Source organism: Tauraco erythrolophus, chromosome 13, assembly GCF_009769465.1.
Source record: "Tauraco erythrolophus isolate bTauEry1 chromosome 13, bTauEry1.pri, whole genome shotgun sequence".
In the NCBI taxonomy this organism is placed as follows: Eukaryota; Metazoa; Chordata; class Aves; order Musophagiformes; family Musophagidae; genus Tauraco; species Tauraco erythrolophus.
This window is the reverse complement of record NC_141477.1, coordinates 11,529,508-11,552,807: the sequence shown is the minus strand read 5'-3', so window position 1 is coordinate 11,552,807 and position 23,300 is coordinate 11,529,508. Positions and strand designations below refer to the sequence as shown.

The 23,300-nt window shown below is 54.1% G+C and overlaps 4 protein-coding genes across 4 annotated transcripts; 3 read left to right on the top strand and 1 right to left on the bottom strand.

The window, feature by feature from the left end:
• Window positions 1-870: 870 nt before the first annotated feature.
• Window positions 871-9,928, top strand: BTK (Bruton tyrosine kinase). Its single transcript, XM_086619891.1, has 18 exons — window positions 871-1,346; window positions 1,510-1,608; window positions 1,850-1,918; window positions 2,481-2,562; window positions 4,568-4,696; window positions 4,803-4,870; window positions 5,389-5,570; window positions 5,875-5,937; window positions 6,201-6,255; window positions 6,582-6,664; window positions 6,779-6,906; window positions 7,060-7,134; window positions 7,492-7,663; window positions 7,935-8,151; window positions 8,799-8,863; window positions 9,319-9,437; window positions 9,570-9,727; window positions 9,857-9,928. Exons 1-18 carry the CDS (start codon window positions 1,206-1,208, stop codon window positions 9,926-9,928), a joined length of 1,977 nt encoding a protein of 658 aa, XP_086476017.1. The 5' UTR covers window positions 871-1,205.
• Window positions 9,929-10,354: 426 nt separating this feature from the next.
• Window positions 10,355-11,603, top strand: TIMM8A (translocase of inner mitochondrial membrane 8A). Its single transcript, XM_086619893.1, has 2 exons — window positions 10,355-10,477; window positions 10,901-11,603. Exons 1-2 carry the CDS (start codon window positions 10,355-10,357, stop codon window positions 11,060-11,062), a joined length of 285 nt encoding a protein of 94 aa, XP_086476019.1. The 3' UTR covers window positions 11,063-11,603.
• A 1,051-nt stretch (window positions 11,604-12,654) lies between these two features.
• LOC104370886 (magnesium transporter NIPA2) lies at window positions 12,655-17,106 on the bottom strand. The gene is made up of 5 exons (XM_086619892.1): window positions 16,968-17,106; window positions 16,413-16,469; window positions 15,612-15,702; window positions 15,309-15,469; window positions 12,655-13,996 (listed from the first exon to the last, which is right to left on the bottom strand). Exons 1-5 carry the CDS (start codon window positions 17,104-17,106, stop codon window positions 13,371-13,373), a joined length of 1,074 nt encoding a protein of 357 aa, XP_086476018.1. The 3' UTR covers window positions 12,655-13,370.
• A 274-nt stretch (window positions 17,107-17,380) lies between these two features.
• Window positions 17,381-22,965, top strand: TAF7L (TATA-box binding protein associated factor 7 like). Its single transcript, XM_086619658.1, has 11 exons — window positions 17,381-17,544; window positions 18,243-18,321; window positions 18,489-18,622; window positions 19,020-19,146; window positions 19,350-19,408; window positions 20,424-20,496; window positions 20,827-20,943; window positions 21,137-21,325; window positions 21,430-21,542; window positions 21,855-21,914; window positions 22,525-22,965. The coding sequence occupies exons 1-11, from the start codon at window positions 17,479-17,481 to the stop codon at window positions 22,567-22,569; spliced, it is 1,062 nt and encodes a 353-aa protein (XP_086475784.1). The 5' UTR covers window positions 17,381-17,478; the 3' UTR covers window positions 22,570-22,965.
• Window positions 22,966-23,300: the final 335 nt, after the last annotated feature.

The window sequence follows — 23,300 nt, the reverse complement described above, 5'->3', positions numbered from 1 at the left end:
CCCTCCAAAGCTGTGTTCATAAGAGAAAAAGGGAACAAGGTGGAGGTGAATGGGGAGCAGGGCTTGTAGGCGGTTGGCGCAGGAGACATGGAGGAGGGCTCCAGGGGATTACAGTTCAGCAGCGGCTCCACATAGCTCATCAGCTCCCTGATAGGTCCAGGCTGGAGTCAGGTGTTGGTTACAGCCCTGAGAGGAGAAGCCTACAACTCCGGTCGCATGGCTCAATGGGGAAGTTGCATCCCCATGGAACCATCTGGATGTTGCAGTGCCTGGGTGCAGCATGGAGGGGCACAGGGCGAGATGGATGGGCTGCTCTAACAGATGGGCTAGGGCAGGTTTCCAGCCCCCCCAAGGCAGGGCAGCAGTGAGACATGGTGCTCTCATCTGAGCCCTTTCCTGCCTGGACCTTCCCTGGAGAGGCTCAGGAAGAGAGCTTTGCTGAAAAGTGCTGGGGAGGATTTAACCTCTCTGGTTGCTGGCTGGAGGCAGCCCTTTGAGCCTGGCCACAGGAGAGGAAAGGGGGTTGAGCATCGTCCCTGCACTCCTACAGGCTCCATGGACGCAGAGAGAGTGGCCTTAGGGCTACTCCATGCTCTCAGCACCATGGCTCTATGGCTATTCCGAGCTAAGACCTACCCACAACTTTTTAGGGACTGGCCTCCCACAGCCGTCCCTTGCACACTGCCAAGTCAGCACGTCCCTGGCATGAAGTCCTTGCTGTGCAGCAGGAAGAAACGGCCCCACAAACATATGTAGGACGTTGGAGGGGAGGAGGAAGCCGACTGGGTGTCGCTGCTTAGGCTCTGCGCTCCTCCCCGGAGCTACGCTTCTTGCAGCCTCCCCAGCTCCCTCCCTCTCCAGCTGTTTGGGTCTGTCCATCGGCACACCCAGGAGGCCCCTCCAGCATCCGGCAGGAGCTGAAGCCAGCTGGTTGGTGGCTTGGTCTGCAGCCTGGCATCAGAGAGGGGATGAGAGAGGGAGACATGACATCGCAAATTCCCTGCACAGACCTGCTTGCACACCTTGGCAGCTGATTCCTTCCGTGGGGGACCCAGCACCCCTGGCTGCCCCTCGGGCAGGGGAGAGACTGCACCTGACCGAGGTCCAGCAGAGGACAGGTTTTTGACTGAGCAAGTGCCGTGTTGGTGTTGTCCTGCCCACAGCAACCCATCGAGCGCAGCGCAGAGGAGGCTGGTGGGGGTGACATGGCCAGCATCATCCTGGAGAGCATCTTCTTGAAGCGCTCGCAGCAGAAGAAGAAAACGTCTCCCCTCAACTTCAAGAAGCGCCTGTTCCTGTTGACAGAGAGCAAGCTGTCCTACTATGAGTACGACTTTGAGCGCGGGGTGAGTCGGCAGCCCCAGGGTCACAGGAGCTGTGCCATGGCAGTGCCCATGGATCACCAGTTGTCTCTCACCAGCACCCAGCCCAAGGGGTCGTTGGCCAGGGATGGTGGTTGGCTTGAGGCTCCCCCTTGCAGATTGTTTGAACCAACCCTGTCTCTTGCAGCGTCGGGGCAGTAAGAAGGGCTCAGTGGACATTGAGAAGATCACCTGTGTGGAGACAGTGGTGCCTGAAAACAACCCTCCCCCTGAGCGGCAGGTCCCGGTGAGGAAGGTTCTAGGGTCCCCGCTTGTGTTCCCATCCCCTTGCTGGGGAAGTAGGGAGAGTTACCCTGCCCTGCTGTGTGGCAACAGGGAACAGCCCTGCTTGGCACAGGAGGCTCTGCACTCACAGCCCATACCATACCAGGGGTCTGGCTTGATGCAGGGCAGGGGGAGCAGGGGGATGCTAAAGGCTGTGGGTCCCAGGGGTGATGCCAGCGTCCATCTCTGCCTCTCTCTTCCAGAGGAAAGGAGAGGATTACAACAACATGGAGCAGATCTCAATCATCGAACGGTTCCCCTACCCCTTCCAGGTGAGTCCTCACTGCACTCCCTTTGCCAGTCTGCTCTACCTGGCTGCAAGGTGCTCAGGGGAGGACCCCAGAGGGACCTGGGGCCAAACATGGCATTGCTGCCCCAGTGCCAGGTGTCACTCAGCTGTTTGGGGATGCCCTGCTGCTATCCACGCTGTGTAGGGCCGGCAGGTGAGCCTCTGCAAGCCCTGAGGAATTGGGCAGCTCTGTTTAAAGGGGCTGCTTAGATGGAAGCCTGCTTCTGAGCTCTGTCCTGCTCCTTTTGGTCACTTGGCTGATGCTGGAGGGATGATGTCTGCTGGCTGCCCACTCAGCCTCCAACCCAGCTGCCTGCCCCTGCTGGCACCCAACACCAAAAGTCAGAGAAGGAAGTGGAAAGTCTCAGGGGGAGGGGGCTTATTTATAACCTCTCTGTCACGGTCCTACAAGCACTGTGTGAGGCCAGCAGACACTGGCACGGCTCATGCTCTGCAGTGACTGCTTAGGGTGGCCACAAGCCTCAACTCCCCCTGTGTACCCTGAGAGACCCCTGGCCAGGGCGCTGAGGTATGTGGTCCTGCAGGTGGTATACGACGAAGGGCCCCTCTACGTCTTCTCTCCGACCGAGGAGCTGCGCAAACGCTGGATCCATCAGCTGAAGAGTGGTGAGTCTGGGGGCTCTGTGGCTCCTTCAGAAAGCAAACACAAGCATTTGGCAGTGTGCGTGGCATGACCCAGAGTGCTGGGTTTCTGGGGGCTTGCTATCTTGTGGTTATGTTATCCCACGTCTACGGAAGAGCGAGCGCTGATAAGAAACTCATCCCATGACAAGCACAGTCATGTGTGGCTGTGCCCCCACATGCACGCTCCCCAACATCCCTGAGCTGACACCAGCCGCTCCTGACCAGGGAAATTGAACACTAACCTCTGTCACTCTCTGACTTCTGCAGCACTGCAGCCACCTCGGTTGAAGCTTTTTGCCCTTTCACAAGCCTACTCCAAATTAGCTCAAGCAGGCTTAGAAGTTATTGAGGGCAAGAGGAAATAGCAGATGAGGCTATGCAGCTGTACTGACATGCAAGGCAAGGGTAGAGCCTCCAGTGCTTTGGGAAACAAACAAAAAGCCTGCTGGAAGCCAGGTGCTCTGGCTCTTTCAACCCACCCTGAGCCTTGCCTGGTGCTGCTGAGCTCATGCTCAGCTGTGTGGGTGCTACCTCCTTGAGCTGAGAGCGTCTTGCAGCAGCACTGCGCAGAGGAGCTTGCGTGCTTGCAGTCAGCTGACATCTGCTGGAGCTGCCCATGTGTGTCTCTTGCTATGTGTGTATCTTTCTGTGGCTTTGTGCTGGTGGGGCGAGATTAGCTGCTTGAATTGACACAGGGAAGTTTGCCTGACCGAGGCGGAAGCAGAGCAGGCTGATAACAGGGAAGTCAGTTATTTCATGAGACCCCTGATGTTCTGCCCTGGCAGGTGGCCAGCTCTCTCCCCACTTCCCTGCTTTGGGAGCAGGGTTGCTGTGGCAGCTGAACTGAGCGTGAAATCCACAGGGAAAAGGGGAGAGAAAATGCTGGCCTTTTGCTGCTGGAACACCCTTGTCCTGTTCCACCAGAGCAGGGGCTCTCTGCACCTTGCGGAGCTGCTGTGGGCCAACACAGTGCTGCAGTGGTGTTCAGGCACATCCAGTTGTCCCTCTAGCCTGGGGAGAAGTATGAAGAAGCCAGCTGGCATCTGCCTGGCAAGGGACTGGTCTCCCAGCATCCCCCAGGGGATGGTGGAAGTGCCCTGCTCTCCCCATGGACAAGCCAGGCACAGCATTGGCCACCCTCCTTACTTCTGAAAAAAAGGGTTCAAAAGAGCTGTGAACTGTGGGCCTCAGCACTCTGGGGGATGCTAGATGTTTTGGCTAGCAGGAGGGCCGGTCACAGCGGGACCTGGCCCTCCAAGCATGCTCAAGTCCCTTTGCAGAGCTGCTGAAGAGCTTTGGTCAAATCTGAGAGGAAAGGCCTGGCCCTCCCTGAGCTAGGAGTTCCATGGCACAGGGTTTGCATAGCCACAGCACTGAAGCATGAACTGAGGGAAATCTGAGCAACAGGGGCATGTGTGACTGTGGATCAGTAGCGCAGCAGAGGGTCAAATGATTTAATGGAGCTGATCATCTGCATTCAGGGAGCAGAGAGCTTTCTGCAGTGGGCTGGGAGACAGCCCCCAGTCGCACACATAGAATCATGGAATGGTTTGAGTTGGAAGGGACCTTAAAGATCATCTAGGTCCAACCTCTCTGTCATGGGCAGGGACATCTTCCACTAGATCAGGTTGCTCAAAGCCTCATGCAACCTGGCCTTGAACATTTCTAGGGATGGGGCAGCCACAACTTCCCTGGGCAACCTCTTCCAGTGCTTCACCTCAGAGTGAAGAATTTCTTTCTTATATCTAATCTAAATCTGCCCTCTTTCAATTCAAAGCCATTGCTCCTTGTCCTATCGCTACATGCCCTTGCAAAAAGTCCCCCATGAGGACCAGGTCTTGTGAACATGAGGCTGCTCTTGTCTGTTTATAGAGGGCCTCACCCGCTGAGTCTTCCTGGTCAGGTGGCCTGTAGCAGACCCCCACTATAATGTCACCTGTCCCTGCCCTCCCTTTAATCCTGACCTCTCTCTCCTCCTCTGCCACAGTGATCCGGTACAACAGCGACCTGGTACAGAAGTATCACCCCTGCTTCTGGATTGACGGCCAGTACCTGTGCTGCTCCCAGACAGCCAAGAACGCCATGGGCTGCCAGATCCTGGAGAATAGGAATGGCAGTAAGACACTAGGCGCCCTCCTCTTGCCCCGTCCCCAGCCCCTGGCGATCACTGCAGCACACCACCAGGGATCTCTTCTCACCGTAGTCCCTTTTATGTTCTGAAGGTTTAAAAGTTGGGCGGTCGCATCGCAAGACAAAGAAGCCTCTTCCCCCAACTCCTGAAGAGGACCAGGTAGGGGCCACCATCAGCATGCGGGTTTGCTCCAAGGTCCACCTGGGAAAAGCTAACACGTTCAATGGCTGACAGGATATTGATCAGAGATGTACAGGCCAGGGCTCTGCTCTGGAGAGGGACGTCAAGATGGTGCCCTAAGGGAGAAAGAGTTTGAACCAGGGGATGAAGCCCGAAGGCCTGGAGGAAAGTCAAATGATCTCACCCCTGAGGTCCCCCAGGGGAAACTGGGAGGATAGAGAAGCCCTGATATAGGATGGAAGAGTCACAGGTTAAGCCAAAAGGTAGAGAGAAAAGAGTTATCTTTTGTGAAGACAGGTCTCCAAGGAGGAAATGTTGCAATAAAAAGTGCTGGGGGGGATTGGTCTCCTGGTGGACATATATGTGGGAGCTGAGACGAATGCTGTGCTGACCTGGCCTGAGCCCACTTCCCTGCCAGGCTTGGGGAGGGTCTTGCCTGTGAAACAGTGTGCCTGCCAACCTCACCGTGTTCCATACTCTCCCTCACTTTGGGGAAGATGGTGATGAAGCCACTGCCCCCTGAGCCAGCCCCTAGCACAGCAGGCGAGATGAAGAAGGTGGTGGCCCTCTACAACTACCTGCCGATGAACGCACAGGACCTGCAACTGCAGAAGGGCGAGGAGTACTTCATCCTGGAGGAAAGCCACCTGCCCTGGTGGAAAGCCTGCGACAAGAATGGGTAAGAGCTTCCACTGCCTGCAGCACTCACCCCGCAATGGTGCCCTCTCCCAATGCCAAGGCACTGGTGGGCAAACACCAGCATCATGGGGTTAAGGACACGCTGCCTGCCTGCCTGTGAGCTCCTGCATGGGATGGCACATGATGAGGCTGAGGGAGACTGAAGCAAGCTGTGGTATCAGCCCTCCCCAAGCATGAACCCAAAATGGGGTTTTGAGCCCGTTTGTACTCAGCCTTCTGGGTCAGGAACCTGCTTTCCCCTTGGCCTCCCCATCAGTGTGTAACCAGCCCCTTTTCTCCTTCAGGAGGGAAGGATACATCCCCAGCAACTATGTCACTGAAACCAGCAATTCCCTGGAAATCTTTGAGTGAGTAAGAGAAGGCACAGGGACACGGCAAGTTGCACTTGGTCGGAGACTTTTTACGTTCAGTTCTGTTAACCTATGCAGCCTGCGAGCCCAGCCTGTCTGGGTCACTCTCCCTCCTGCACACCATTCGAGAGCCTCTGGCCCTGTGACAGCCATCCCTGCCCTGCTCCCTGCATCACCTGTCCTGGCTGGGCCAGGGTCAGACTAAGCTGGGGACAGCGGTGGCTGCGGTGATCTCTCTGACAGCTGTGTCCCTGTTCCAGGTGGTACTCAAAGAATATCACTCGGAGCCAAGCGGAGCAGCTGCTGAAACAGGAGGTAAGTGTTGACTCTTGAGGCTGAGTGCTTTCTACACACCAACCCTCTGTGGGCTGCTGTCACGTTATGTCCAGCATGGGACCAACCGTGGCTTGTGCTGGGAGGGGAGTGTCACACCAACAACCCCAGGAACCATCTCTACCCCAACGTGACCTCCTCCTGGTAGGCACTTCAGGAGGTGGCCCCCAGGCAGGGACTGGAAGTAGGACTCATCTGACTTAGCACACTCTCTTCAGCCATATTGTAAACTTCACTCACTTTAAGTCTGGCCTGTTACAGTCATGCCTCCCCACAAGTACTCCATCCCTCTCCCCTTTCTGTTTTAGGGTAAGGAAGGGGGCTTCATTGTCCGAGACTCCACCAGCAAGACAGGGAAATACACTGTCTCCGTCTATGCCAAGTCCTCTGTGTAAGTGGATCTAAGAACAGGTTGTTCCTACCTCAGAGGGTCCCTCCAGGCATCCCTCTCCCTCTGCCTGTCCTCTCCATGCCCGTGTACTGACCCCATGTACTGTCTCTCCAGAGACCCCCAAGGCATGATCCGCCATTACGTTGTATGCTGCACCCCCCAGAATCAGTATTACCTGGCAGAAAAGCACTTGTTCGATACCATCCCAGAGCTCATCACGTACCATCAGCACAATTCTGCCGGTCAGTGTTCGGGGGACAGAGTGAGGCCAGCAGTGTTTTTACTGACAAGGCAGTATCCTCACCCTCCTGAGGTGCTGAAGGCAGGAGGCTTGTGTTCCCTGCTGCAACGTGACAGGTAAGCATGGTGCAGCAATCTACCTTGTTGTGTTTCAGGACTCATATCCAGACTGAAGTACCCCGTGTCTCAACACCAGAAAAGTGCTCCTTCCACAGCTGGCCTTGGCTATGGTAAGCTGGCCTGGGCTTCTTCACGATTCCCTGATTGCAGGGCCCGTCTCTACCAGCAGTAACTTTCCAAGGCTGGGACCCTGGCTGTCCCAATGCAGCTGGGCTCATAGCCTTCCCAGGAATCACCTCCCAGCACTCACTGGCTCTCTGCTGACAGTACTGACCAAGAGATGCCACAAGATACTTTGCTCCCCATCTCCTGGAATAACAGGTCTCAGATTTCATGGTTTTTTTGGAATGTTTTTTTCAGGCAGCACATGCTCATGAGCTCTTCTTGGGCTTGCTACATCAAATGACTGGGAGCACCCTGCACAGAGGTCACCTGCACCCACATAACACTCACACTCTCTGTCCTAGGGTCGTGGGAGATTGACCCAAAGGATCTGACCTTCCTGAAGGAACTGGGGACAGGGCAGTTTGGCGTGGTGAAGTACGGGAAATGGAGAGGCCAGTACAACGTTGCTATCAAGATGATCAGGGAGGGCTCCATGTCAGAGGATGAGTTTATTGATGAAGCCAAAGTCATGATGTAAGTGACGAGCAGCCTGCAGGTAGTGCTGGATATGCCTTGCCAGAATGGCTGCACTCCTGGGTGGTGTGGAGGGACAGACTCAGGCAGCCTCACACTCTGCAAAATGCATCCAAGAACCTACTGGCTTTGTGCTGGTTCCCCAGTGAGCTTTTCCGCTGTCAGCTGGGCCAGAAACACCTTTTCTTCCCAAACTTTCTTTATTCACAGGTGTTTCTTTTGCTGCTTCGCCTTCCAGATGCTCAGAATTGCCCTTTTGTGCCCAACACAGGAACCTGTCTCATGAGAAGCTGGTGCAGCTCTATGGGGTCTGCACCAAGCAGCGTCCCATCTTCATCATCACCGAGTACATGGCCAATGGCTGCCTTCTGAACTTCCTGAGGGAAACTCGGCGGCGGTTCCAGCCTGCCGAGCTGCTGGAGATGTGCAAGGATGTCTGTGAAGCTATGGAGTACCTGGAATCCAAGCAGTTCCTGCACCGAGACCTGGTAGGGCTGTGGCTGAAGGACACATCTCCAGCTCAGCGACAGCCACAGCATGTCCTAGACAGGGTCCAGCTAGTTCATCAACATGAGGAGAGGCAGCTCTGCAGCCCTCTCTGCAGAACATCCCTCTAAGCTTCCCTGCACACCTGAGCACAGGCAGGATACTCTGAAGTCACTGCTCTGCAATGAGTTGGCAGAGATTACAGAAAGGGCAGGACTAGGTAGTTTTCCAGGGGACAGGAAACGCATTTATGGCTAGGGCAGGATTTGCATTAGGCAGCACAGGCAGCATCGCTGGCTCAGGCATGAAAAGGGACCTCTCGACCTCCATAAAAAGCTGAGCCTGTAGTTTGTCAGGTCTTGGGCTGGCATTGCCAGCTTGCAGTCCTGCTAGGTGCCGCACCTGATCTCCTGGTGCTGCTTTGTTCAGGCAAAATCCCACCAGGGAAGTCGTTCCTCTGTACATGAACAGGATGCCTGGAGGCCTCTCTTGCTATCTTTGCTGAGGACTTAGTAGCTTGCCCCAGTCCAGGTGAACCTGCAGGACAAAGTGAGGCAAAGTGTTAACTGGGTGGGGGTTCCAGATAGTACAGGGGGATGAGAGAGGCAGGAGCAGGAAGGAGTGACTGCCTCCATCTTTCCATCCACAGGCTGCTCGCAACTGTTTGGTGAACGACCAAGGAATTGTGAAAGTATCAGATTTTGGCCTTTCCAGGTCTGGTAGATACGTCTGTGTCACCCTTCCTGTCTCAGTCCCCCATCTGAAGGGATCCTTCAGTCTCTTCTGCACTTTAATCTTTCTCACCATAATCCTCCAGCTCTGCTTTTCTTCTGCTTTCTCCTGTGTTTCCGCTTCATCTATCTGGCTTAACCTTCTGCCTCTCCACTTTCCACCATCCCTTTCTTACTTCCCCTGTCCCTTTTCCCCCTCTTTGCTTCTTCTTTCCCCCACCTCTAGTCCCATGGATGCAGCTTTCTCTCCACATCCCCTTTTTGCTATGCTTGTGTGTCACTCAATCCCTTCCCCAATCTTGATTAACATACGCTTGTTTCTGCCGGGTGAAACCCATGCAGAGTGCAGCTCCTGCTCACTCTGAGAGCTGTCGATTCCTTTCGGGCTTGGTCAGTTGCATGGAGCAGTGGAATGTGAAATCCGTTTATCTGCGGCAGGTACGTTCTAGATGACGAGTATACAAGCTCCATGGGGTCAAAGTTTCCAGTGCGGTGGTCTCCCCCTGAGGTGCTTCTGTACAACAAGTTCAGCAGCAAGTCTGATGTCTGGGCTTTTGGTAAGAGCACGGCATGAGTGACTTGGAGGTCAGGAAGAGAGGGTGTCCCAACAACAGTGAGCTCCTCTGCAAACCAGCTTCAGGCAGAGACGCTCCTGTGCCACGAACTGTCGCTGCCATTTCTTGTAACAGGTGTTCTGATGTGGGAAGTTTACTCTCTGGGAAAAATGCCTTACGAGCGGTTTAACAACAGTGAGACAACAGAGCATGTCATCCAAGGCCTGCGCCTCTACCGGCCACAGCAGGCCTCGGAGCAGGTCTACGCCATTATGTACAGCTGCTGGCACGAGGTAAGTTGCTCTCACCCTAGGTGATCAGCCCGCTGCCCAGGAGGGCTGGCACAGCTCTGCAGCTTCCCCGGCGTGCAGGGAGCAGCAGCAGCTGGCCAGCTCCAGCGGGTTGCCCTTCTCCCCCGGCAGAAGGCCGAGGAGCGCCCCACCTTCGCTGCGCTGCTGGGCAGCATCCTGGACATGACGGACGAAGAGCCCTGACCCGGCCCGGGCCCGGCCCGCTGAGCCCTGCCCGCTGCCGGTGGATGGTGTTTCTGGGCCGGGACGGACCTGCGCAGCGCACCGCGCGGCACCTCGGCACTGCTGTCACGGACACGGCGCCGCTCGCCTCCCGCGCGCGCCGGGGCCCTCACGGCCGCCCCGCAGCCGCTGTCACCGGCCGCGCACTGCGCAGCCCAGGACGGCAGCGGCGCGGGCCGCCCCGCGCGGGCCGCGCACAATAAACGGTTGCCAACGCGGAGGCGTCCCTGCTGCCGGCCCGCGCGTTCCGCCCCGCCGGCAGAGGGCGGGAGCATGCGCCGCGCGCGCGGAAGAGGCGGGTGCGGCGCATGCGCGGCGGCCGCGCGGCGCGGCACGTGAAGGTCGCGGCGCGGCGGTCCCGGTAGCGGTGGTGGTACCGGCGGTGGGATGGACGCGCCGTCCGCCGGCGGGCTGGGCGGCGCCGACCCCCAGCTTCAGCGCTTCATCGAGGTGGAGACGCAGAAGCAGCGCTTCCAGCAGCTGGTGCACCAGATGACCGAGCTGTGCTGGGTACGGGCGGCCCGCGAGCGGCGGGCGCGGTCGCCGGCTTCGGGGACCGGGGCGGCAGGAGGGAGGGCGGGCGGGCGCGCGGGTCGCGGCGGTGAAACAGGCGGCAAGGCGGGCTGGGCCGCCGCGCTGACCCTTGCCCCCGGCGGGAGGAGGGGGAGGAGGACAAAATGGAGCCTTCGTCGGAGCAGTCCGTGAGCCTGGGGAAGTGCGGTCGGGGAACGGGGAGCCCGAGGGGACGGGAGGGGGAGAACCCTGGGCGGGGAGTGTGGGGGGGGGCCTCGCTGTGCCCGAGAGGATGAGGTTCCCGGGGAGGGGGGATGATGCCGCTGTGCCCGGGGGCTGAAGAAGCGCAGGAGGCTCGGCCCCGGGCAGGGCGGTCGGACCGCGGTGCCCCGGGACCAACGGGTCCGTCGCTGTGCGCAGGAGAAGTGCATGGACAAGCCAGGCCCGAAGCTGGACAGCCGGGCGGAGACGTGCTTTGTGAACTGCGTGGAGCGCTTCATCGACACCAGCCAGTTCATCCTGAACCGACTGGAGCAGACGCAGAAGTCGAAGTCGGCCTTCTCGGAGAGCCTGTCTGATTGAGTGGGACCCGCGCCCTGGGGGACGCTGGCCAGACCAGACCCTCCCCCCGAGGCCAGGCCCTCCGCCACGCCAGCTCCTGGTCGCTCTGTCACCTCAGTAAGCCAGGATCAGCTCTGGGGTTTAGGATTTAATTAAATGCCAGTCTCGGGGAAGTTGCAGCCAGATGAGAGCCCACGACAGAGGCACGGTCACTCCTTGGGGTGACATGCTGCTCCCAGCGCCGCAGGCCAGCAGCTGTCTGTGTGCTGGGACTCCAGGGCTACTGATGCTGTGCAGGGAGTGTTCGAAACGCCCCCACTCAGCTGAATGGAGGGATGGTGATGCTCATGTCAGAGGGTGCTCCCAGCACCGATGCGAACCTCAGCTCTGGGCAAGGCCGGCCTGCAACCACTGCCTTAAATGGTGCTGCACAAAACGAACCCTCCTGGGTAGATGCTAACAAGCCCTGCAGGCGCTGTCACTGGGCAGTCCAGTACAGGTACCCTTAGCGAGGAGAGCTTGTTGGGCACTCTCATCACCCCAGGCAGTGTCACTACTGGAAAATACTCCCATAGGTAAATCAGTCATGTGGCCAAGTGACAAATTTTCAAATTGCAGCGCAACTCTGTCAGTACTGACTTGCTCCATTAACTGCTTTCCCCTGGTCAATATAATAAATATCAACTGGGTCAAATTTTAACCTGAGATTCTCCTTTGTTCAGGTAAATGACCACTGAGAATTGAAAATCTGGCCTTCTTGCCACTCCTCCTCCTTCCCAGTGATCCTGTTTATTGCAAAATTAGTAGGGAGGGGGTGTAATTGTCTTCTGGCTAGAAGGTCTGTTCTGAATGCTGATTTGTTGCTCAATTAACTTGGTCCCTTGAATCAAACTTAGTTCTGGGAGAGGCTGTGGCCTTTCCTCCCCTTCCCCAAAGGGTTAAGAGCTCCTGCTGATGTGCAAAGTAGTTTCTTCAGAGAAACTGAATGCAGGAAATAAGTAACCAGCTACTTTATAACCTTAGGCACCTTTACCTGTGGAGATACTGGAGGGAAGAAGGCCTATGGCTGTGTCTTCTGTACCTCTGCCCCCAGGACACAGAGAAGAGCTTCTAACTGGAAAAATAACAAACTACTGGTCTGCCTTCTGGAAAGGCAGCATAGCATTTCAATAGTGTTTATGTACAGCATGGCTCTGGGAAGTGTGGAGTGACCCACTGACAGGGGCTTGAAGCTCTACACAGGAACCTCATAAAACAGTTCTGTGCACATCCATTTGCTGTAGATGCTGGACAGGGTATGTGAGAGTTCCAAATGTGGGTGGCTTGTAGCCAGCAGCCTTCCTGGGAACAAATTCAGGATGCGTTAAACAAAGCTGTGCAGATACAAACCGACGTAAGCAAGGAAACAGCTGTCTAGTTATCTTTCAGAAAGTTACCTGCATATTTAAGGACTCTTAGATCACTCTTGTTCCCACATTAAGTGATTCCCTCTCCTATCCCTATCTTGAGCTTCTCTCAAATATCCATATGGTTCTTCCTGCCCCTGTAATCTTTCACACTTTTCAGCACTGGCCCAGCTCTTGTTACAAATGTATCACTAGGCACTCAGAAACTGAACAAATAGGTTTTTAATAGAATACAGTAAGCAGGTGCTTCATCAGCCTGCACAGCAGATGTTGCGTGAAGAGGCTGATCCCTCCATAAGAGCGACAGCAGCACGTGGCAGCACCACTGAAGTTTTCCAGTTTTGGCTGTATTCTGTTTTGGATGTGAATCTGTAAATAAATTCTAGCAGAGCAAGCAAAACAAGTACTTGATGGGAATTTCTGAATTAATGTTCCAAGTATGTCCTCTTTAAAGCCAGACATCGATCTTCTCTCCATGTAATCTTAGCACCATGTTAGATTATTTTGTAACTGTTAATCTTCTAAGTATATTTTAAAAAAAAAACCTCGTGAGACCTCCCCAGATGCATGGTCTTCGCATTCAGTAAGGGTTAGCACTCTGTTAGTGCTGCAGGTCTCTGCACAGCTGAAGCCTGTGCCCTGATGAGGGCAGATCAATTTTTCACATAAAAGAACAGTGAAGAGGCATCAGATCCCAGGAACTGGGTGGTTGCCAGGACTCCTACCTGTAGCCACAGGAGACTGCTGTCCCCGTCAGCCTCCTGGCAGTGGCAGGTCACCCGTATTGTGCCTGGGGCACGTAGATGGTAACTGCCAACTCCTGCTAGTGCAGCAGTACCTAGCAGCAGCTGAGGCAGCATGTTCAACCTTGCAGTGGAGCTGCTCAGCAGTGGGAGCAGAAAGCTAGCAGTTCAGAGGCTTCCTCACACGCTTTCACCTTCTTCCTCCTCTGTGCTCTGGGAGCCTTTGTCCTCTGAGGGCAGAAGAGGCTGGTGCTGACATGACTGGTGTCTGTCTGCACTCCTCCATGAGGTATGCAGGTCTGCCCTGCCTTGCTGTAGGAAGAGGGGCAGGAGGTCAGGGGTGAAGGGCATGTCCTTGAAGACGTGCAGGAGGAAGATGCCGGACACGATGGTGAGGAAGCCACTGATGGTGCCGATGATGTTGTCTAGCACCATGTGTTGCCACTCCTTGAAGAGGATGGCAGAGCACATCATGACTGCTGTGGTGAACAGCACATAGTAAATGGGTGTGACCACAGATGTGTTGAAGATGTCCAAGGCTTTGTTCAGATAGTTGATCTGGATGCTGATGCAGATCACCAGGCACACCAGGAGCACCCAGCCCAGTGGTTCTTTCAGGACGGGCTTCCCAGAAAACAGTTCTTTCAGGGCAATCCCCAGGCCTTTGACACAGGACACAGAAAGTGAGCCGATGGCAGAGCAGACCAAAACATAAACTAGGACGTTGCTCTGCCCATAACGAGGTCCAGCCACGAAGATAAGCAGAAGGGAGCTCACCAGGACACACGCAGCAAATACAATGAATCCTTGGGGAAAGAAGAATTAAAAGACCTCTATCAGAGCACAGTAGCACCACTGACAGATGTAACTGAACAGCAAGTAGAAATGGAGGACAGGTGGAAAACTGCCCCATCAGTCTGTCTTTTTAGCCTCCACCTGTAGGAACCAGGGTTGGGAAACAGTTGGTCTCCAGCCTAAGCAAAGTTGCAGAGAAAACAGCAGCTCTTTGCAGATCACAGCACCACCCCACAGGTCAGCCTGTCAGGGGATACAGCCACCTGTGCTGGAAGGAGTAGGAGCACAGCCACGGTCTATGGCACTAGTGGAGGTGGGGGGTTTGTAGTCCACAAGGACGAGGGGGCATAGCTCTGCAGGAGGCCCAGGAGGGTGGCAGAAGGCTTGGGAAGGCCTAGCTGAACTCTGCAGGCTGTGGTGGGATAAAGAGGAAAGCGCCACATCACAGGAGCGTGAGGCCCTGCCAGAGCACTCCTCCTAATGAGCTGCAGCATCTACCTGTTACTCTGCTTTGCTCTTCTACGTGTGTGCTTCCTTCCTCCATCTCCTGTGGCTTATTTTGCCATTCATGCTATTGCCCAAATCATATCCTTGCAACCTGATTCATCCTCTAACATCAGTACTACTTGATCTTGGGTGTGACTTGTTAAATCACTTGTTCATCTTTGCCTGAGGTTCCTCCTCTGTCTTCCCTCAGCTGCACTACTGCCACCCTTGTGTACAAGAATTCCCTCTCCTATCCCAGCACTGCCACAGTCCAACCCTTCTGCTGACAGCTGCAGCTAATTCCCATGCTCTTCATTTTTTGCATCTATACCTCATAGACAGTACAAAAAAAAGCACGATTGGTAACTGTTAATGATCCAAGTTCTCATCCTTGCTTTGGCACAGACCCAGTGACTTGGGAGCATGACCCAGACTTCCTCTCTGTGATGTGGGTTTCCCGTCTGCTTCTTTCACCCAGGGTCAAGAGGATTCAATGATCCTAAAAAGCCATTCTGAAGCTGACAGGTCCTCCTATGTTTTCCCCTGTGTTTTGAGCTAGTTAAAAAGGTGTAAATCCTCTGAGCACACTCAATAAATGTTGTTTCACTGTCAGCAATCTCTCATATTTAGACCATGGAGACCCCAGCCTTTCCCCACCATAGAAGGCAACCCACAAGCCATCCTGGACACAGGGGAATCTCTCCTCCACTGGTGCGCAGAACAAGAAACAGCTCAATTACCCTTTAGTTCAGTCCTTCCCAATCTAGCCAAGTTGTATCCTACCTTCTACTGTCATTTCCAAGCCTGAAGCTGACAGGACCTCTTTTATTCAAGTACCTGGATCTTTCAGTTTCTCTGCCATTGACTCCAGGCTGGAAACCTCTTCTTCCTGCGGAGCATGGATCACCATCACCGTGGAGCCCAATATACTCAGGATGCAGCCAATCTTCCCATGAACATTCAGCTGCTCATTCAGGAAGGTGGAAGACAGAACTGCACTGAAAGACAATAAAAAACCCCAAAATAATTAATTAGGTCAAGGGATGGAGTACCAGAGGGAAGACAGAGAGGAAAGCAGAGCAACTGCTTTTACCACTAAGGGGTGGTAGGTGAGGTAAGGGTGTTTCTGAGGCTGCTTACCTAACAAGGACACTTAGAGCACCCAGTGGAGTTACCAGCGTTGCAGGGGCAAAGGCATAGGCAGCAAAATTTGCTGCTTCTCCAACTCCCACTGCAATAGAAACTTTGCCAGGTGAGCGTCAAAGTGGGAGCAATTCTGTGTAATACAAGTTTGAGTGCAGTCAGAAGAGAGCCTCAGTTTCCACCTGAGGATCCTGCATTTCTCTGAGATATGTTGTGCAACCAGGAAGGAACAGCATCAGCAAGAACAAGCAGAAACACAATATAAGTTCTCTTAGGAAGAGAAGGCTCATGGTTACACAAGGTGATCCTTAGTCACACGTGGCTATGCAGTTGAGCAGTAACCACAGAAAAATATTTCCATAAAGCTGAAAGGAGTTTTGACCTGTTTCACATTTCTAAGTCATGTTCTTCTCCTGGAACAGCTTTTTAAAGGGTAAATCAACTCCAATTGGTTATTAACATTGAAAAGTGTAAACCAGAACTGCTGAAATTGCTGTAGCACTAAACCCACAGTGCTGGATGTGTCGTTATAACTACATTGTCTGGGCAGGCCATTTCAGAAGCACTTAACACAACCCAGTTAGACCAGCTCCTCAATTCCCATTTAGCAGAGAAACCTGGTAATGCATGAGACTTTAGAACACTTTAGATTTCTAATTAGATCAACATCATCCTCAGACACTCAGATAAAAATCAACTAGCGAAACAACAATCGTAATAATAAAACATGAAAGCAACCAGAAACAAAGACAAGCACACTTTTAAGTATGTCTTGCTACAGTTTCAGTGGGTACTTACTGCACAGCAGCCCTGCCCACCAAAGCCATTCTCGCAGGTACGCGTGACCGCCTTGCCCTAAGGAGAGAAGGAAGGAAAAGAAACAGAAACCTCAGATGGAACCGCACAGAAGACTCGTCATCCTGCCAGAACCGCCTCGGAGAAGCGGCGTGATCTCCCCGCAGTGCCCGGCCGCCTTGGGTCTGCCGGCCTTGTCACACACCGGCCGGTCCCAGACATGGGCCACACTCATTCTTTCAGCCTGAAGCCAAAGATAAAAATCCCCTGGTTCTCCCGGATTTGAAAAGAAGCAGTTTCGACAACACGTGAGCGGTTCTAGAACCGTGTCTGTGTTGGTCACGGGCGATGGCCGGCCGTCCCAGCGGAAAAAGCCCACTTTTCCACCAAAAAAACCCACAGCATGGAGAGGTGCGGCCGAGGGCAGGCCGAGGCGGCCGCAGTGTCCGGGGAACGAGCGGCCGCAGCGGCAGCCCGGGGGCTGCCCGCCCGCGAGCCTCGGCGGAGGTGCCGCGGCGCTCGGCGCTCCCCGCCCCACCGCCCCTCGGCCCGCGGTACCTGCCCGGGCGCGGCCGCGGCGGCACAGCCGCAGCAGCCCCTTCTTCTTGAGGATGAAGCTGCCGCCGATGAAGGCGCTGGAGGCCAGGGCCAGGCCGAGCCCCACGGAGAAGCCGGCCCGCCCGCCCACGCCCCCCATGGCAGTCCCACCTCTGGCGGCCGCCGCGTCCGGTACGCCGCCAACATCCTTCCCCCGGCGCCGGAACGGAACGGGCACTGCAGGACCGGGGGAGCCTATGACGGCGCACCGGGCCTGGCTTCCGCCCGGGGCAGCGGCCGGGCGCGGCTGAGCGCGGCTGGGGCGGGGTCTCGGGGTGCCCGTGAGCGCCGGCCAGGCCTTGCCGGGAGCGGCATCCCGACAGCGCGGTCCCGGGCCGCAGCTCCCCCCGCTCGGGTGCGGCACGCCCGTGGGCGAGAGCCGGGCCCCGGGGGTGCTGGGCTGGGATTATCCGGTAGGACCCTTCTTGGTGCCCAAGGGGTCGTGTCTTGTTTTCCGATCTGAAGGAGAAGGATGAGTAAGAGCAAGGATGATGCTCCGCATGAGCTGGAGAGTCAGTTCGTGCTGCGGCTGCCGCCGGTAAGGGACCGTTCAGTCCGGCACGGTGCGGCGGCGGCCTTCGGGTCTTACACGCGGCTCAGGCCGCTTTGCTCGGCGAGCACCGAGCGTGGGAGGGGGGTTAGCGGGGTGGAGGAAGCCACGGAGAAATCTGCAGACCGGGCAAGGGACGTGAAAGCAATCCAGATGCTTTTGGCCTTGGGTAGCCCATTCCCACTCATTTGAGCAGGTTTTCCACGACCTCGTCTTGAGAGGTGCTCCTGTGACGTAGAGCAGGAGGCTCGGAAGACAATTTAGGGGATGAGGGAGGAAATTTCTGTAACGTAGAGCTTCAGCAAGCGCTGAGTCTTCTGTTGCTATGGCTGTCAGTTCACTTGTGGCTCTTAGATGCTTAAAGCTGAGACTGTCCTGCTGAGATCACAAGAGCTTGGTGAGGGGAGCTGTAGCTTCCCCCGGAGCTGTGGTCCTCTGGCAGGGGCCTCACACCACGGTCACAGCCATATCACATCAGGGTGTGTGAAGGGTGCTGGGAGCAGCAGAGTCACAGAGGTAACCTGTGATATTGGGGGGAGGGTGCAATTTTTACTGTGGCTCTTGCAGTTGGTTTTCTGTGTTGGGATGGCAGGGGTGTTTAAAGCTGAGTAGGCTGTACAGAAACCTTCAATGATTCTTGAAGGAAGCACACCCAGCCCTGACGTAAATCTGTCCAAACTTCCCAGGAATATGCCTCCACTGTGCGGCGAGCGGTACAGTCCGGGAATGTCAACTTGAAGGACAGGCTCACTATTGAGCTACATGGTGAGTGCACAGGATCAGGGCATCTTAAAACTCCTCTGACTGTCCACAAGTGAAGCTGTGCAACTTGCATGTGTTTTCCCATGAAATTTCTGCTGCCCAGGAATGTATTGTATTGCTCAGTTTAGTTGTTTAGCGAGAGCACTGACCTGTCCCATGGCTTTCTGCAGCAGATGGACGCCATGGGATTGTCCGTGTAGACCGAGTGCCGCTGGCAGCCAAGCTGGTGGATCTGCCCTGCATCATCGAGAGCTTAAAAACCATTGACAAGAAGACCTTCTATAAGACAGCAGATATTTGCCAGGTATGGGCTGTCCTTCTTGCCTGCCGAACAGCTTAATTCCTTGCTCCTCTCTCCAGGAAAACCCTTATACACTTTAGCAGCTGAACACCCAGTATAACATAGCCAATTTCTGTATTCTCACAATATTAGCAGTTTAAAATTCCCTACTCCGCTTGGTGTTTAGAAATCCCATTTCTGAAGCATGAAATGTGTTTTTCCTTGTAACAGCTTAACTGCTGCTGTGTTTAGATGTGAACTGAGCCGGGTGTGAATCTGTGTTTCTCATAGCCCATGTCCATGAATCCCTTTGGCTCACAACATGCAGTGGGCAGTCACTGTTAATTTTCCAGAAAAGTTTTCACATCCTTTGGTCTTTGTGTTACAATAAGCACCCTTTGTGTTTATGTGGGGATTCCAGATGCTTGTTTGCACTGTGGATGGTGATCTCTATCCACCTTTGGAAGAGCAAACTGTGAGCACTGACCCCAAGGCAAACAAGAAGAAGGACAAGGACAGAGAGAAGAAATTCATCTGGAACCATGGCAGTGAGTAGAGGCCATGCCAAACCCCTCCATCCCACCACCCAGTGTCCCCACAGCTGTGCAGGACACTCACCACTGCCATGTCCCAGCCATGCTGCTGCTCCATTTTCAGTACTCTCTGTTCCTGAAGGGATCTTCTCCCTTTGGCATGCAGCTCACCCATTAGCCCATCTGCCTGACACATGCGTATGTTTCCTCTGTCACAGTCACTCTTCCCCTGAAAAATGTACGGAAGAGACGATTCCGGAAGACAGCTAAGAAGAAGGTGAGTTGCTTCTTACACAGGTGCAGGTGCAATAGCCAAGGGATAGGAAGGCAGAGACTTTAGAGCTGTAACTGTCTATTAATCCAGAAAACATGTAATTTCTTACCATTGCTTCACGTTTCCTTGCCTGAAGTGAGGGTGGAGGGAGGGTAGTAGATTTAAACACTTCTTTGGCTGGTTCTTCCATGGTTTCCAAGATGCTCCTGAGGGGAAAATCCTCTTTGCAGAGAACAGCTGGACTGCATTCCTGCAGCTGCCTTGCCATAGCACGTTTCTTCCTGCTCACAGAGAAAAAAGGAAGACTTGCGTGGAAATGAGGCTTCACTCATTCCTGCTTTCTCGGCTGAAATCTTCTCTCTATGCATGGCCCGTTCACTTTCCCAACAAGCAGCCCTACAAATAGAATAACTGTCATTTCAGCTGGGGGAGTGACAACAGATGGAGCTCAGGCTGCCTCTGTGCATATGCACAAGCCAGGCAAGGTGTTAGGGCGAGGCACCACTGTGAGGCTGGGAAGATTTGTTCTCTGCTTTGCAGTTTCCGAGAACAGCATGGATTGCTATTCTACATGACATTTGGGAAACAAATTACTTGAGACATTCTTACAGCCTACGGGAGAGATTTGATGTCACTGCATTAAGATTCCTGTCTAATTTAAAAGTGAAAAATGAAATCTTTTTGATGAGATGGGAAGGAGTTGAGGTGACCATCCATCAGGAAACAGCACCTCAAGGACTTCCTGCATACACACAGAAAGTGTTATTTCATAAGTAGTATAAATAGGAAAATGAGAGCATACAACCCACCAAGGAGCTCTGTACAAAAAAGAGGGATTGCTTCTGGAGGTGCATAAATTACTTTTAGGATGAGCATAAGCAAAGGGTGAGCAGAAGGCATAAAAGAGAGGTGTGAAATAAGGCTCTGTCCAGAGGTGGAGAGTTGCAGCTGACCAGCACCAGCAGCGTGCAGGAGGCATTTAACAGTGTCTCTGTTCTTTTTCTCTTCTCTGACCCAGTATATTGAGTCTCCTGATGTGGAAAAAGAGGTGAAGCGTCTCCTGAGCACAGATGCAGAAGCTGTCAGTGTCCGTATCCTTTTAGGAGAAAAAAGGCTCAAGTTGGGGACAGGACACTACGTGTGAGCTGGGGATTGCGGAGAGACAAGCTCAGCTTCATCTGAAGCTTCATCTTTGCCTTGTTCAAAGCTCATTATTTCTTTGTGGTGACCTTCATTGTGGACTGTACTATTGTGCTGAGACGAAACTTGAGGGGACTGGGGTGGTTCGTCCTGGATATCCATAGCTGCAGGGCCAGACTTGTCGGAGGGGCAGTGATCTCCTGCAGCTTTTAGCATTATTTCATGGTATTGCATCTTTCATGTTCTACTTTTTCCTTTGACTCATCTGTTCATGCTGTCAGGCTGGGAAGTCATTGCTGAAGATGAAACAAAAGAAGTAGACAACCATGGTTCACTCACAAGCCTGGACCTCTCTTCCCCAGGGATGTCGGGACATAAGCAAGGACATGGCTCCTCAGGTGCGGTGGAGAAGGCTGTTGTTTTCTTTCTAGCCACTAAGTAATCAGCTGAGCCCATTCTCTCTAGGGTAAGCCCTAACCAGGGCGAAGGAGAGAGGACGTTGAGACAGGCACTCTGTACTGACATGGTCCCTGGCAGGCAAGGCATGCTGGGAGGTCATCAGCTGTGTTTTTCTCTGTTGCATCCCTCTAGAACATGATGAACTGCGGGAGATATTTAATGACATCAGCAGCAGCAGTGAAGATGAAGATGAGAGGGATCATCATGATGATGAAGACCTTAACATTATGGACACTGAGGAGGACTTGGAGAGGCAGCTGCAGGACAAGCTGAATGAGTCCGATGGGCAGCAACAGGAGAATGAGGGTTCCAACCAGATAGGTGAGTGGGTGGCAAAGCGCAGCAGAATCACTGGGGTGCTAGGCAGGCTGTGCTGCCCAGGTGTGCTGCTGCTACTCTGGATCCGAGCTCACTCTCTCTTCCAGTCATGGGGATTCAGAAACAGATTGACAACCTGAAAAGTAAACTCCAGGAGACCCAGGACAGGAGGAAGCGCCAGGAAGATCTCATCATGAAAGTGGAGAACCTAGCCCTCAAGGTGAGAGCTCTCCTAGGGTCTCTTCAGGTCTTCTGCTCAGCACTGGCTTGCCATTATATCCAGCAGACTGATTGAGCTGCTGCCATGGAAAAGCCAGGGGCCTTTGCCTGCTAGGTTAAAAATAATCATGGTGTGACCTTACATACTCCAGCATTTCCCTGTGGAGGCAAAGCAGTTCATGAAACTGCAGGCAATAAGGGGGCTGGTTGTCAGTGCAGCCTGGGGCTTGCTGCAGCATTTAGCATGTTGTGCCAGCACCCTTTCAGTTGAGAATGCATTGGTAACTGTGGTCTGATGTGTTTATCTCTGCAGACCCGTCTCCAGGCTGTGCTGGATGAGTTCAAGCAGCAGGAAGAGAGAGAGAAGCAGCAGGTGAGGAAACTTGCACAGTGGAGTGGGAAGGACTGGGGCATGACACAGTTCTAGGCTTGGCTTCTGACAAAGTTTCCTGAATCTTGTACCACACCAGCTGCTTTGAACTCCAGTGTTACGGGTCAGATGTGGTTGTACCTCATCTGTAGTTGCATGGAGCTTCCTAAGGCACAAGGAGGTATAGGAAGTGGGATTGATTGCAGCCTTCCTTCTAGATGAGCAGTGAGCTAAACCATGTCTAGTCAGCAGTCCAAGGCTGCTGGGATTGCTGCCTGGGGTAAAGCATGACACAGAAACCCACTAGCGCCCATGTAGAAGAAAGGCAGTAGCTGTAGATTCTTGGCAGATTTCCTGCCCGTGCGGCTCTGCTGAGTTTCAACCAGGTACCAAAGCAGGAGGTTCTCACTCTGGGGTTCCTGTTGTGCAGCTTCACCTTGTGGGCAGTGCTGAGTTCTGCCCCAGAGGTGCCCAGGCACGGCTCTCTGCAGTACAGAGGCAAAGCAGCCACTGGTGTAGGTGGAAGATCCGCAGACACACAGAAGTGCTTGGGCTGGAGCTGCCTGGAGTCCCAGCCATGCCTTAACTGTAATGCCTCACTCTCTCTTCCCAGATGACGTCCCTGCAGGAGCAGCTGGAGTCCCTCATGGAGAAGTGAGGAGCAGGCCTGGGTCTTTGTACCCGTGAGCAGAGATGGAAGTGGCGTTCACCTGCCGTGCTGAAGTTTTTGCTTTAGTTGTGCACCTCTGCTCCCAGGTGTGCTGCTGGGTAGTGCTAGAGGCTCCGTGTCTAGAGCTGCTCTCGCACACATTGTGCTGGGCTTGACTGGTAGAGCTAAAGAATTGGACTATGCCTGTGAGAGAAAGCAAAACACTGAAATTAATGTAAATATTCAGCACCATTCTCTCAGAAGGGTTTAGTTCTCCCTGGGGCAGTGCGATGCAGCTTTCTGCATTTTATTGAGTCTTGGACTTGATGGACTGTAGCCTGGTAGGAGCTTGTTCTTGTGTTTAAGGAATGCTTGTGTCTGCAAACCAGACTCAGTAAAGTACCATGTCCAACCCTGGTCTGTTCTTCCGTGGTCTCCAGAGCACAGACTAGCACTACCTCTTGCCATCTCGTACCTGACCACATGCAGCCCCTGGCTGCTGCTCACATCAGCACTGCTGGCTCCTTCGCCGAAATGCTCCTTTCACGGCTCAAAGTGAGACTGTGTGCGAAGGGGACCCCAGAGCTGTCACTGCAGGAGGAACGAGATCAGGGAGTTTCTTTTATTCCTCGCAGACTAGGCAGGCAAATCCCAGATTAACCTGGCAGGGTGGGAAGAGGATTAGAAAGGCAGTTCCAGAACACAACAGAGGGCACTGCCAGCTTCAGCAAGGGTGTGCT